General features: G+C 41.3%; 1 protein-coding gene across 4 annotated transcripts in view; it reads right to left on the bottom strand.

The window, feature by feature from the left end:
* LOC120897608 (calcium uptake protein 3, mitochondrial) overlaps positions 1-15,665 on the bottom strand; it is a 44,793-nt gene extending 29,128 nt beyond the window's left edge. For 2 of the 4 annotated variants that reach the window (XM_040302608.1, XM_040302607.1), the window contains exon 1: positions 15,424-15,665. In XM_040302608.1, coding sequence (XP_040158542.1) covers positions 15,424-15,636 — 213 coding nt within the window. In that variant the 5' untranslated portion in view covers positions 15,637-15,665. The remainder of the gene's footprint in view (positions 1-15,423) is intronic. The other 2 variants (XM_040302610.1, XM_040302609.1) reach the window with 1 other exon arrangement.

The following is a 15,665-nucleotide window of genomic DNA, read 5'->3' on the forward strand; positions in this document are numbered from 1 at the left end:
GTTAATTAATGTTTTTAGCGTTGTCAATGCTTTATTGGTTTAACATCGGAGTTTAACGTGTCCCATGTGACACAGAATAAGATTTGTGCTCAAAATCGATTCCAATTACACGGTCTGTTGTGGCCATGATCGACAACAAGTTAGTTGGTTCAAAGAACCGAAACGGCATTAAATCTGAAAACAATAATAACAACAGAATTATGTAGTTTTAATACTATTGATATGCTTTAGTTACGAATCATATCTACCATATGATGTATGAAGTATATAATAAAATAATGAAATACCATACCGTGCACCTGTTTAACATATTTGATTCAATCGAGTGCTATCTATTGTATTGCCATACATAGCAAACCCGAAAAATAGCTGGAAAGATAAATAACAGTTTTCATAATTTAAACCGACATTTTTACACAAATTAGCCAGATCTCACTGCAAGGTGCCATCTACTAAACGACGTAAGACACATTCCATTTTCACCACACCTCAAACGACACCAACTTAATAAAAGAGCCTCCCCGTGATCATAGGTCTACCGAAAGGGCGAAACAAGAACCGTACAGGGCTTCCGAGTGTGCCCTCTTCTTTCCGGCAGCCCCAATCGTGCACCATCGTATGATCGTGCCTGATCATCGTATTTATGCGGATCGTAACAATTATGACAGCATAAATTAGCGTAAATTATTGATCATCTTAGACACACACACTCTCTGCTTCGCACGATGCTAAGAGATCCGCGGTGTCAGCTGGTGGTTACGGGTGTGGAGGGCGTAGCGCGATCGGTTCGATCCGGTTAAACTCAAACCATTGACCAGTGCTGAGTTTGGTTTTCCCAAAAGTAAAAGATGTCAAACCTACTGCGATCGATCGAGCGAAATGCTCGTGCCGGTAGTATCGGCCACATGCCAGTGAGAAGCTTAACATTGTGGTGGGATATCTGTGTCTTGGAGCTATTTTGGTGGTCTATGGTGGACTTCAACTATCGCGAGAGCTTAAGGGAAACTTTCGGTGGTGCTAGTCGTTCCACGTTGTTTGATCTTGTTTTATTAATCCACAGCTTAAGATATCACCTCTACACTCGTTCGGCCCTGTTTTGCGCGGAAACATTAACGGCAAAATATTCAAAAGAAAAACTGGCGATCGTACCGCCAGCCTTTTGATCGTATTCAGAGAGCTTGCATGTTTCCTATGAGTAAAAAACACCTATAATTGAATATAAGCTTAAAGTAGTTCAGCGATCACTTTGAATCAATCGGCTGATAAAAAAAACCACCAAAGCACCTTTCCCATGCTTCAACGACGCCCTCTTTTTCGGTTTCATTTGAAGCCGCGGTTGGAGCTAAAATTTATTGCTTCACATCTGCTTGAAATGCTCGAAAGTGACTTTAGCTGCACTACTGCCCGCAGCCCTGTGATCAAGTTTTGTTGGTCGAGGAACGCATGGGCACTAATAAATTTGCGTCCTTTTCTATCCATTAGGCGCTTAAAGGGCGATCGTTTCCATTTTGTTCCAATAGCATCGAGGTTTGCTGGTGCACTTGCTGCATGATTAAATCAACGGCCTTGTGCAGTTTTGCATGCAAATCTAACGTCAACCGCTTGCAGTCGTAGTGGAGAAGACGGCTCTACTGTAAGCTTCCAGCTGCTGGGCGATAAAGCGATCCTTTCCATTTGTGGCGTGTGTGTGCTGTTGTGCTGGCTATCACTTACCTTAAATAATCTCATATAATACCGCCCAAGGGAGTAATTGCAACACTCTAGCCAGGATAAAACGCGATATCATGGCACTGTCATAGGGACCGACCACGAGAAGTTTGCGTTGGCGTGAACCAGTTTATTCGTATTTCAATGAGCATATTGTTGAATGGTTTATTTGAAATTTAATTTTAAACTAATTTTAATCTTTATATTTAAGGCCAGACAATTAACATCGAATCAAGTCCCAAACATAAAATAACCGATGAATATAACTTAATAGACTGGTAAGCTACTGGACTTTTAAGCGGATAGCCAACTATTCGTTGGAAATCAATTCAAACGCTTTCAATCTTATTTTATTAATTTCGCATTATCTGTAAATCGATGACCATCGTTTCATCAATCGATAATAAATTAAATCCTTTTGGCAGCAAGGCAAGGTACAAAGCAACATAGTTGCATCAGATACAACAACACAACACGCCGATTAACACCTTAATCATAAACCATGGCCACATGGCCTCATGGCCTACATGGCCACAAGAAGATCTGTTCCATTCAAAAACTTTTTGGAGGAGTGAAATTCTCTTCCCATTGTTAGACATCTCCTTTACTATCGAAGACGTTCTGAGAATCTTCTAGTTTCTACTTCCGGAAGTCTGATATCCTATTCAACCATCAACATAATTTCCACAACAATGTAGGGGAAACAATTTTGAACAACATCATATGATCATTTGTCTAGGGCCATGATGCCGTTCGAAAACTTTACACTCAAACCAGCGGCACCCACAAGCCCTTTAATTAACTCTAATTAATTGAGTTATCATTTCCCCTAATCGATCACCGATCATCCCCCAACAGAGCGGTCTAATCGCTTGATCTTTTTTTCGGGTGGTCGGTTGTGCCCCACATTGTCTGATCTTGAGAACCCGTGATCTGGTGCGAACCCAACCGAGGGGAGACACAAACATACGCACAGATTGAAAGAAAATAAATCGTGCTAGCAGTCGCGTTCGTTCCACCTATTTTACACCTAATACAACTCAATTGATTCGTCCGGTCACCGGTTCGGAAGACTCGATCAGCCCCAATCGATGCTCGGGTTTGAAAGATCATAACAAATTATACTGCAAACGGGATGCTACGAGCGACTGTATTAGTTGTGGCAAACCAACTGGGGCAACTGTTGATCTATCCAAAAAACGATTGGAGATTTTGGGAAGACATACATTAAGTTTTGCGGGTGATTTGTTGTATTTTCACCCAAAGCTCCACGTCGAAGGAAGTCCATAGGGTCATGCCATATTCCTGCAATGGCTGTAGCAACTGTTCTTCTTGCTGTCTTGCCCTGGAAAGGGAACCTTTTTAACGGTTAATACGACAAGGCTGAGCAGAGTTTTGGTTAGAAGGAAAATTTATTGCCACTAATAATCCATAAACACAAAGCGCCAATGATCAAGACCGCGAGAAAAGGAATATCGTTTGGGAGGTGTGCTCGTTTCGGAATCGTTTGATGCCACGATCTGCCTTGCAGGAAGCTGTTTTTTTGTACATCTGGCTTCTTGCGCTCGGGATAGCAGGAAGCCTTTTTATTTAATTCAATAAATAATCCTTCAATCGATGGCGAATCGCGCGCGTGGGCCTTCGAGGAATGCAAAATCGCAACAAACAACCAAAAGGATGGTCATAGCGTGAGCAACTGATTAATTACCATCGCATATTCCGTGCCAACCTTTTCATATGCGTTTTCGGTATACAATGTGAGCGAAGAAGCTGCACGTTCAAGTTCAATATAGGATGCCTGATCCACTATACGTGCAGTCGTGCAGCTGTGGGTGGGATTGCACATTGAAACTGAATTGTGCAATTTAATCTTTTGTATGGGATTATCGCTACTGAAAGCATGAGAAAGCTCCGTCCAGCGTTTATTAACGAAATGCTGTGTCGAAGCTTTATTTTTACACTTTAAATAAATGACCCCTTTTGACTCAAATCACCGATTGTGCACTTTGGTTATCGATTGGAAATGATCTAAATTTGAAGTAACATGCGAGGGCATACATTTCAACTGGGTTGTATTAATACGCCCTGCAGTTGCTCACGACCAACATCACAACATGTGATGCAAATAAACAATAACACCTACACCATTAACCTTCACCCCATGCGAATGCCGTTTTTTTTCTAATCGATACCTTTCATTTCCGTGAGGCGGCGCTAATTCAAAGGTGATCATACCGACACAACATGGCAGGTTTTCCGAAGGCAGCCAGGAAAAGTGAGGCGATCATGCATGTGCAAAGCAAAGAAAAAGGTTAAACATATTACACTCATTGGTGTGCCTAGTTTTTATTGATTTCCGTATCTGCTTTGAGCATGGAACAATCTGGTGTGCCAGAGATAGCTACGGGCTTTCGTGCCGCCTACCAGCACACTTTTTCGACAGCATCAAAACCGATTTTCTCGGTTTCAAGGCTTCCTGGAATATAGAGAAGCGGTATGGAATTCTTTGTAGAGTCATGGACAAGAGGGAAAGCCTAATGTTTTGATCTGGAACCTTAAAGTCGGTCGATAGAAGATCACATAAATGTAAGTTTGAGGTTGTTGTCGGGTGAAATGGATTAAGATAAGTGGATCGTTTTGGGAGCACATGCTGGGCTTGCAGGGTGAGAAAGATCTTGTGTAACTTACATGTATGTAAATGTCAGTGGCTAGTGGCATATTAGTTACCATCCGCTTGATACCACATTTGCTTTCGTTGCATTTATTAAACGTTAACGGAATTAAGTACTGTGACGGATACCAGTATTAAATCAGTATTAAATCACTTAATAAGGTCATATTGAAGTAAAAAGTATTGATATCTCTTATTCTAATACTTTAAAATAATGACTTTAACCTAAAAATTAAACGGTTTTCGGTGCAGTTTTTCAATATTCTTTAAACAAAAAACACCCATCCCAATCTAGTCCAATTTAAAGTCAAATAGAAGCCATCCTTCCACCAAAACGCTTCGATCACGATCAATATAATGGAGGCGCTAAGGAGAGACAACCTGCCGAGCATATAAATAAATATTTGGTTACCTTCGATCGGTTCTAATCTGGTTCAGATTCTTCTTCTCGTACCGAACGATGGATCTTAAGCTTTTGGAGGGATGGCACTATATAATGCGAACGAGTCGTAGAAAAAAAACGAAAAACGATTTACCTTCAAATCCCTGATAGCCATAAATTTAAAGGCCACGAGTCCGATATTGGTTCCTTTTAAAGAGTAATAACGTTTAGGCACCCAATTTCCAGTCGATTTTGTTAAGAACAAACAAAATAAATATCAGAACCTTAGGTTGGTCTGTAAGGGCTTCGACTTCGTACCGACATGGGTAAAACAATGCCACCAAACCAGTTCGCCTTGTTTCGATTTACTTCATTAAAATGTTATGACATCCTGCGGTGTTGTTGGCGTAAATTCGTTTCAGCACCTACGATAATGATTGTAAATATGATTAAAACACGGCGGATAACGAAGGACACGGATTAGATCTTTCCAGCGACGACCCTTTAATTTTGATTACTTGAGAAAAACAAAATCGATTCGATTCGATTCGAGGATGTGGATGTGATCGAGCGATCAAACATATACGGAGGAGGGACATTGACTGCAGGTTTTCTGCCAATAATTTGCAATATTTATATGCTCAATCAATGGATTCCATCGAAATATATTTGCTACCATAAAATACTCAACATATGCGTTGGTAATGAAACAATGTGTCACGTCGTAAAGATCAAACTGTAGCTTTATTTAACGATCACGGTCGTATGAACACGTTGTACAATAAGATCGAACAAGCTCGAACACAACGAAACATACAGCATCAATCGCAAATCCATACTGTGTAGACTCTTGCCGACAGCTATTCCACGCGGCGGAGTTCTTGGGGATCTTAATACTCAAAACAGCAGTAGCTGCAACGTCTGACGCAAAGAAGCAAGTGAGCAATTGTGTTTCAATCAATTTCCCATTTTAAGCTTGGTTTATTGTCAAACAAGGGGCATATTTTATAGTTCCAAATATTGTTCAAGCTACATCAATACCAATGCACATGCAGTTTCAGAATCAGGCGAAATACAAAAAAGCCACAAAAAAGAAACATACCAAATGCTGCGATCCACCCCTGACACCATCACGAACGTGCGCACTTTGATAGACGCTGATGGCGATGTTTTGCCAAGCAAGGAAATTTGCTTCCATCAAAAACCACTTACAAGTAACGACACGCCGCCAAAGATTCGGCTGGAGCAGCGTGCGTGGAAGCATGGCTGTAAAAAGGGACTCCGCCGACGCCGACGGGAAGATGGATACGTACACGCGTCGAGAAAGTCCGTCCATTTCAGATGTGATCTTCGTTTGAATAAAATAACGATCAGGCAGCTAACACAGTCCTTCCTCCTTCGCTGCCCAACCGCATGGTTCATCCATTTCGGCCTACGCGCAGAAACATTGGCTCCCAAGAGGATGGTGGCAGTAATGATAAACCATGAAATTTTTTTTTGTCCGATGCCGCTACGATTGAGCCATTTGGTGCGTGTTTTATTTTATAGAAAAATCAAATTGAACTTGACGGTTTAGATAGCGCATGGAAGCGATCCGGAATGCGCACTGGTGAAGTTTATGACACGATGATACGCAATTATGAGTCGTCCGCAATGATAGTCCAGTAAATTTTATGTTGTCATAAATTTTGAATAATCTGCGAAATATACATAGATTATAGTTTAAAACATCACACTAAATTTATTTACACTAATTGGAGAGGTACATTCATTCATCTTGTTCTTCATCAAGTTTATGAATGCATCAATTAAATGCAAAAAAAACTTATATTACATTAAACAAGTGTTAAAAACATGCCAAGTGTTAAAAATATGTACACTCGTTGGTTATTTTCACTTCGATAGGAAATTCATGTGTAAGCTGTTGTATCTACAGAATTTCTTTTCTTACCCATAGGATCTATAGAAATTCTTTCCTTGCCCATCGGAACTTAACCAGCATCAATGTGCATTAATTCATTTTTAGAAAGAACTTCGATAAAGCCCACTCTACTTACAAAAAATCTAGATCTAGTTGATAATTCCAACCGCGCATAGCACAGTCCCATAAAACTTCCACCCCCTGGAGCACTGACTTGCATGTGGTGCATCTTCGGAATGTCCCAATCATTGCGATGCGTGTCTGTTGTCCATGAATCACTGAAATGTACCTACATTCTCATTTCCTTTTTGTCCACCCAGCATCGCACAGGTTCGTCGTAAACCTGTGCACCGTGCACGTTGATCTAGATCTCGCTCTCTTTCTCTTGTTAGACGTCAGATGTCGGAAGACTTGTCCCAGGTTCAAGGTTGTGTGCATTCTCGCACGCTGGTGGGGAAGCCGTGGTTCGGGTCAATAGATTGATCAGTCAATAATAATCCCTTTACGGGTTAGGGATACCAATAGTAGCAGCAGTTACAGGCTCGTGCGGTACGTGCGTTCTGGCTCCGTGTCATTGACATCCGATTTCCAGCAACAGATTGACGGAAGTCGTGACCAACTTTATTCATACCCGGGTTAGATGAGAGTTAAAACCTAAAAAACCGACCCAAACGGTTGTTCAGATAAGGTCAAGTTGATGTGCATTATAAATCTGTCGAGGGCCATCGACAAATCAGTGTCGATCAAAATTACATTTGCGAATTTTTTCGCGGCAACAACGCGCCCAGAACAACTTCTACAAGAATACGCGTAAGGATCTTCGTTCTATCACGATTTATAAATTAAGAACAAACTTAATGCAATCCCAGCATCGAGTGCCGTTTTGTGGCCACATTAAGGCCGAGTGGTTTTATCACCTCGAGGTTTGCTACTCACGAATGCTTTTAGTACGCGTCGGCGGTGCACGTCACACCATTCTTGTATAGCTCACCTTTCGCTCTCAACTCGTTCCAGTTTGGCTGTTTGATACTGATCTGCACCACGATGCATGGCAATAAACAGCATCGATCGTTGTGACAAAAAAAAAAAAACTACCAACTGCTATTCGCTCACCCGAAGGGTGTAAAACTTGCACTTTTATTGGCCAATCTGGTGATACCATTTTATGGGCCCAGTTTCAGAATACCTCTGCTCTCGAAACCGGCAAATCCACCCGCCAGAAAACCCCTCACGTGCTTTTGTTGTTGGAGATGGCTTTTATTTCGTTTTGCAAAAACATTTTATTTAAAGCACACTTCTTCATTCCCACTGGGAGTGAATGCTAAACGAAGGCGAAAGAAAGCGATCGTGTGTAGGCTCGGCGAGACGGGTAACATGATTCCATTTCGCGAAATTTGCTGATCGAATCGGTGTTGGTGCCAGCATACCATACATGGCAGGAACATAGCAGAACTGTGTCGGTATCGGTGTGCGTTTACCTTGACCATGACCCTGAATTAAAAATGGATTTAAAATCCGCTGCAAACTTGTCTTGAAGCTGGACTTTCCGTTTGAGGGTGGGAACCGTTCTCAAAAATGGTGAACTAACTTATATGTTTTCGACTATTACTATTCAACAATTCCAAATCCTATTCTCACTCCAATTGAGTTTCAGTTCTAAGCTAGCGCCTAAAAAAGCATGTCCACCCGAGGGCCGTTGTATCCGATTTCACGGATTTGCACCCACTTGAAAAAAAAACTTCTGACTAGAAACCATACGTAGATTATTATTATTTTTTCCACTAGGCTACCGGGCACGATTATGCAAAAAAACAAACACTACTACTGCAGGCATGTTGCGGGAGTACGAGCAATTTTGCACGTAGACACCATCAGTTTCTAGGCGCGGGTGGCACGGAACAAAGCGGTCAACGACGAAGAGCCAGAGAGTTCTCATGCAAAAGAGCGGCAATTGTCAAGGGGGCAATTTAATAATACGCAACCGGTTAGTTGCGATCAGTGGACGCATGGATATGATTTATCATCTGCCAGGAAGGAAGGTTATTCCGCGACTGCACTGGCCACGAAGCTAGGTGGACCTGCGGGACGGAAAATCCTCTCCTGACCTTTCGCGGACGTGCGCTTCGTGTTGCGTGCCGAGTACTCGTGTTCGCACCATAGGCGTCTACTTTTGCCATAATCTGACCTGTGCAGCTTCCAAACTGGCAACGTGGTGGATTGTTTTACTTCTTGCGAGAGGGAATGATCCTCTTTCCATTCCTTCGTGCTTTTATTAGGGAGCAAATTATCCGATTTCGTTGCGTGGGCGATAGAGAGGAAAACAGGATTAATCGTTTATTGTTAAATTTATGGGACAGCGGCAATGCCAATGACAACGCACGCGCATAAATTGAAAAATTTAAATTAAAAATTAAATACAAACACATTATGATTCAATTAAATTGGGAAAAGGGATTGGCCGATACCCTTATGCTATTGAGATCGATCGAATATCTGTTTATTAAGTAATATCGTGTAATTGTGCATTACAATTTTATTATTTCCATATACGTAACTGACATCCAATTCTGCAACAGTTTATCAATAGTCAATCATGATAAAAAGGTAACGGAAACTTTGTTCAATCAAAGAACGCGAAGCTTCCCCATTCGAAAACCAATCAGCGCAAATACATATTATCAGCATGATCAGCAGGAAAGTCGTTATTTATGAACCAGTCTTTACATCCGACACCTTAAACCGATCTCCCACAGCCAACTACATAATATCCGAGATGATAATAATGATGATGGCTGATAGTGGGACAGTAATATGCGCTCCAGATATCTCATCACCTCGGAACCATGCTGCTATTGCCACATTCGAATGGAATCCAAAATATTCCTCGCTCGCGGTTTTTACCGCAGACAAGCATAAATCATCGTCAAGTACTTTTAATATCTTCATGAGCCCTTCGCAGCTGAAATAAGCGCACTTGCGAACCACCGAACACACGCGGTCACCCACAAACGGGCCCAATTGAAAGTGATTGAGAGCGATCAATAAATTGCCCAGCGCGATTTCGATCTCCTCTCGTCGCAAGGAGGAGAGCAAGGAGAGACAAGTCTTTAGTCGGGCAGCGTGGTTTGTCGGCTACCATAAATTACCCAGTTGATGAAAACTAGTCGTCGGCTCGTCCAGGGCGCCTTTAGGACCTGCCGCGATTGCGCTGGCGTTTGCGCCAAACGTTGCAAGTCAACAGTTTTAGAAGGATTGCACGCACAGCAGCATAGTTTTTCCTCCGTAGTGGAGAGACCATGAGGATGGTTTGGGGTGATATTGATTGGTGGGTGGTGTTCTAGATAGTGCAATTAAGCTGACCATCCGGGTTTCCCGCTCCCGCAGAGCCCTCCATGGCGAGAGTTTATGGTTTTGGTTCATTGAACCAAAGAGCTATAAAGGGATTCGCGATGTAAACCTTTATTTTACCTTCGATGTTGTTCAATACTATACAAATGGGGGTACTTTGCGATTAAGATTAATATCGTAGGTGTTTCTAAAACGATTTCCATAGCATATAATTGAAAAGTTTTGAATGTCATCTCAGATAAGGAAATAAACACCTCCGTAACGTACTACACAGTGCCCGATTTGTGTGACACAACTACGAAACTCAACGGAAACAATCACACCCTAACTAATCACACAACCTCAGTTGAAGAAAACAGAAAAAAGACAGCCCTGTGAAAGACTCTCTTTCTCTGCTCACAACCCCGGAGGAGAGAAGGGTGTCAAATGGAAACACCTCCAACCCAACCGATCATTGCTATTTCTCTATTTGCTTCCTTTAAATCAGCGTAAATCATGTCCCCGGTGGGTTTGTTGTGAACGGCGTTAAGAAATTTTGCTTCGGGTCGTGCAACCATCACCACCAACGATCGCTACGATCAAAGACCGTCGAGCGATAACGATCGTGTGCTGCGTTGCAGGGGCGGTTTATTTTCCCAACCTGGCAATTTCCCGGACGCCAGTGAGCTCCTCCTACTTTCCCGCTTCACTTACTGCTGTCGCATTGCTCGCACTTTTCAGCAACTAGCGAGTGATTGGTAAAGTGGCAGGGAAACGCTTGCAGCACACACGGCGCGTAATAATTTAAAAGGGCCAATGCTACACCCGGCAAGGGGTAATGCATACGCTAGTCGCAACGAAAGTTTCGCAAATGATGGTTATTTTCTGGTGGCGAATAAAAAATGGAAGTGTTGATTGAATCATTAGGAGTAAATAATAAACATAGGAAATTTCTCCACCTGATAGTCAATTACTTACTTAAAGTCAATCGCCAAGATCATTATCTTTTTTGAACCGGTTCCGAGGTAGCGTTAGCAAATTTAATTAAATAGTAATAAAGTGTTAGCTCTAACACAACAATTTAGAGAAGGAATGGTTTTTCAGGAAACCAACATTTTCACTTTAGCTTTATTGAAATATACCAACTTCTAGCAACTGCATCATCAAATTATGATTTGTAAATCTATGAAGATAAAAGCAAACCAGTCTTCTCTACAAACGAGATATTTTTTGTATTTTTTCTTTTCTTTTTTTTTTAATTACAATTCGTACGTTCTCACGATCACGACATGGATCTGTTCTAGGTAGCAATTAATTATATTATAGCTTTAATTTCCTCCGGAAGATAATATAGAAGCGTATTAGATGAGCTCCACCCTTGCTAAATAATTGAAAAGGCGTAGCCAGGCTGTCCATTATGCATCTGTATTTGCTCACGATTTCAACGCCATTCATTATAATTGAAAATATGCATCAAAATGACTGAGGCAGACATAGACCTTCCTTAGAGTCCTTAGTTCATGAATCCTTGCGATTACCTTAGACAAATGAATGAATATCAATCTTGACACCAAATTTTATTCGTGATGTTATAAATGAAGAACACCCGCACGGTGCACATGATACAGAGTAAAGGAGAATACGCACTGATGGACAATCTGAAAAGCCACTTTGCACAGGTTGGCTGGCTGTTGCTTGTAAGCTTACCAAACCTAACAACAGCTAGTCACATGTCACGACTAAACTGCTTGTTCTGAATACGTTACCGGCTGTAGGAGGTGGATGCAAACCGTTCGCCAATGTCCATCCCATAAAACCAGCTGACCAGCATTGCTCCGTAATTAATGGCTGCCGTGGAAAATAAAGTTTTCTATCATTCAATCATAATTGCCTACGCTGCCCGGCCGCGGATTTGACGCAGTCCGATTGTAAATCAGATGCTGCGAAACATTCTCCGTGGAATGTTGGAACAAAACCGGCACCTTCAGCGGATAGTTGGACACGCTGAGGAGGTTAGCATATTTTATGATACACAGCACAGCTAAACGACTGAAGGGTGATGTTTTGGGGACGTTTTAGTTACGTATTGATAAAACTGGACAAACTGGTTGGAAGGGAATGTTTTGTGCGGTTTTGCAGCCTTTACTGGTTGATATACGTTTTTAGTGCTTGAGGCGATTTATTTTTATATTCAATTGCAAAAATGTATCTTTCAAGAACTTCAAGTATTGCACCAACCAATATTGTTCAAAATATTAGCCTTTTAAATAAAAACACATATATTACTTATAACATTATATAATTTTGTTAAATCAAGGTGACTTTTGCTAATATTAGGTAAAATATTAAAAAAAAACTACTGCACTTAATCATCCAATCTCCTACATGACACATGCCGCTACAGGTGGGAAGTTCCAGATTGCATCAAGACACCGTGTCGCCAAATACAACGACAAACAGGAAACCTTATTGATATTCTACCAGTCAATGAAACTATATTACTACACTTGGACACATAAATGGAACCCATCGGAAAATCCCAATTAACAAAGCACATCCTGCTAGAAGTGACAACACGTTACGAATATTTAATTATTAATCATTACTATTTGGACTATCCGCATATTGTGTCACACATACTCATGACACATACACATACTCCATGAACAATAAGATTTAATATCACATTATTGAGATTTTTAGAACCTTTATTCTGAAGAATTCACCAAGCTATTATGAAAACTAAATAATCTGTCACTTACAATTATCATTTCGTTTGCAGTACGCAACAACAAAATGCTTACAAATTATTTGGTTATGCAGCAACAGAACATAGAAGCTCCGTTCTTTTTTGACGGATGAAAAATTGTGACAATTAGTCAAATATCCCAGAACATTCCATCCTAGCGGTAACGACAGTATGGTATCGCGTTGTTGCTCTTACGTATTTTCTGCTCCTGTAGCCCCAGCTTCTTATTTGTTTCTTCTCCCTACATCTGAAGCGTACCCCTACAAGACCAACCAATTATGTGTGAATCCTCTTCAGGAGTTGTTGTTGTGATTGCATTGATCGCTACTATCAGCGATCGTTGAAAGCAGGGATCGGTAGCCAAAAACCCACAGAGTTATTCATGCCATTGGTGCGTAACAAGCGGCAGAGACCGAAACCATCACGACAACCGATGGGAATACGCAGGGGGTAAACACAATGAAAACATTGGGAGAGAACACCAGTGCATGATTGATCCTCTGCTGTCAACCGGTTTAATTAGGTGGATTAAGTCGTTTACACAAGGGGTTCCAGCTTGAAACGAGCGGAGGGTAGAAGTGTAAAGCAATCGACCATGTCAGAAATTTGTCACTCTCGTTCTCGATTTCCGTTTCTCGCCATGTCGTGTTGCGGAAACGGCAGCTCAAGCTAGGTTCTGCAGACAAACAACCGGTTGTCTTGATGGTAACCGAACTACACCACTTGTAGCTTTTAGGACGTACAGGTCCGGGATGAAGGTTTTAAAATGGAAAGAAATACGCGCTGAAACACACGGGGAGTTGGCCAATGACTGATATGGGAACTGTCTTACGTATTGATCACAGGAAAGGATAAAGTCCTTCTAAGCAGGAGATGATTTTCTTGTTCAAGGAGCTCCATATACATATATGTGTCGTTCTTGTTCGATAACTTGGCACAAAATACACTATAAGGATCGTCATAAGGAGAGGGAGGTGGCTAAAAGAAACCACACGACAGGTGTTTTCCACTGCGGAGACAAAAATCGAAGATGAAACCATGGAGGAAAGGAGGTGAAAATGTCGTAAATAAAAAAAATGAAAATCTTCTCTTCAGGACTTTTAATCCGATAACATTTTTTAATGGGTGACATTGGGCTACTGTCCAGACATCGATAAATGAGTCATGTGTACAGATAAAAATCAACAACTGTCAACAAACGAGTTCAAACGTTTGCTCTTACACTGGACTAACGGCATAACGCTTTGAATCATTATATGTACATAACAGTAAAATATCTTTACCTAACAATCTTTCCGAATCTTCAAGTGCAGCCTTAAATGAGATCTTTCGCATACCAGGAGAAGCATGTGCCTTGATATTATTTTCTGGTTTACCACTATGCTCATGATAGTTGCTTAGTCGATTGATAGTTGATTTCTTATTATTTCTTATTATTTATTTCATTGCCTTGTCTATATATATTGAGCCCCATTTCTTTCCCTCGCAGAAAAGCTTCCAAACCGCGATTGAAGGTTCGTAACTAAAAAAATAAATAAATCAAAACACCACCGGCGCTTCAAAATTCATATTTGGACTGTTTAGAATCAGGTTCACTGACAGATAAGCGACGCTAGCTAGCTATGAATTACTTGTATCTTATCTTAACTGTTTCCACAAACAGCCCCGAGAGAAGAGCGTAAGGTATGTGTTTAGTGGAGTTGTGTTTTTATTTTATGCAAACCGAAGGATACAAAGGTCGATTTGATTATTGGCAGACTGAATTTTGCAATTCGTACTTCGTCAAGTTACCCAACTTAGGCAAAAGATAAGAGAATTGGCGCAGTTTGAATAACGCGAAGAACTAAAATTCGCTAATTTAAATAGAAAATGAGGTATGTAATGTAACAATATTAACATTTATTAAGTATATAAGAATTTTGAGAATATAGGAATTCATCCATCGATATATTGCGCCGAGTGCAACGTTTCATAAAAATAACAAATATACAACATTTATTAAGCATACCGGACGGAAGTTCATTGACCCATGTAAGTGCACTAGACGTACTTTACATGACTATGCCGAACATAATTGACCCTGACCTACATTAACACACTGTAAACAGATGATTTTTAGAACTATTCCAACTGAGTGACGACTGTGCTAAGAACTCAATCGCGAGCTCCCCGCGAGCTAGCACTCACTTGCTCACCGCTCACTGACAGCCGCATCCCATACGCGCAAACACACACACCAACACTTTTTCTTTCGCACACAGCTGAGCCAGCAGAACCGTGCCGTATAAAATAACACAAAATACCAAAAATAGATCGAACGGAATCGACATTTACCACTCGGTAACGGAACCATATAAAGCATTAAATACACTTCAACGGAATCAGGAAATGTGGCCGAAAAACGCATCATGAAAGAAATATTCACCAGCCATCACGACCTTTCCCACGATGAATCAGCGAGCAGGTTGTCAGGGCATGATGGGTAAGTGAGGCACACATTCTTTTCCGCACTTAACACCACACCAATGGCACAATTTCTACAGAAGTAACACACGACACCAGCTAACGATTACGGTAAACGACACACGCACTGATAAGAAACGGTTTAGGGATAGCATTGAACTTGACCAGACATCGCATTCCGTCACATTCTCCCCGCAACTTACCTTTCGCAGCTGGAGCGCGTAAACCTTCGGTCGATTTCGGTAGGTCGCTGCGGTGAACGCGAGCAGTCCACCGCTCACCAAACAAATGTACCGCACGGTTGGATGTTGGTACCATTTGCGGGCACTAGAATTGTTACCGAAATTGCGCGACAACACTGTGAAAAATGGATTTGTTTTCGAGCAGCGAACGACACGGTTTGTGTACATCGCCATTTTTTCGCGTTTTTTTTCTCTCGTCTTGC

Source organism: Anopheles arabiensis, chromosome 2 (genome assembly GCF_016920715.1).
Source record: "Anopheles arabiensis isolate DONGOLA chromosome 2, AaraD3, whole genome shotgun sequence".
NCBI lineage: Eukaryota > Metazoa > Arthropoda > Insecta > Diptera > Culicidae > Anopheles > Anopheles arabiensis.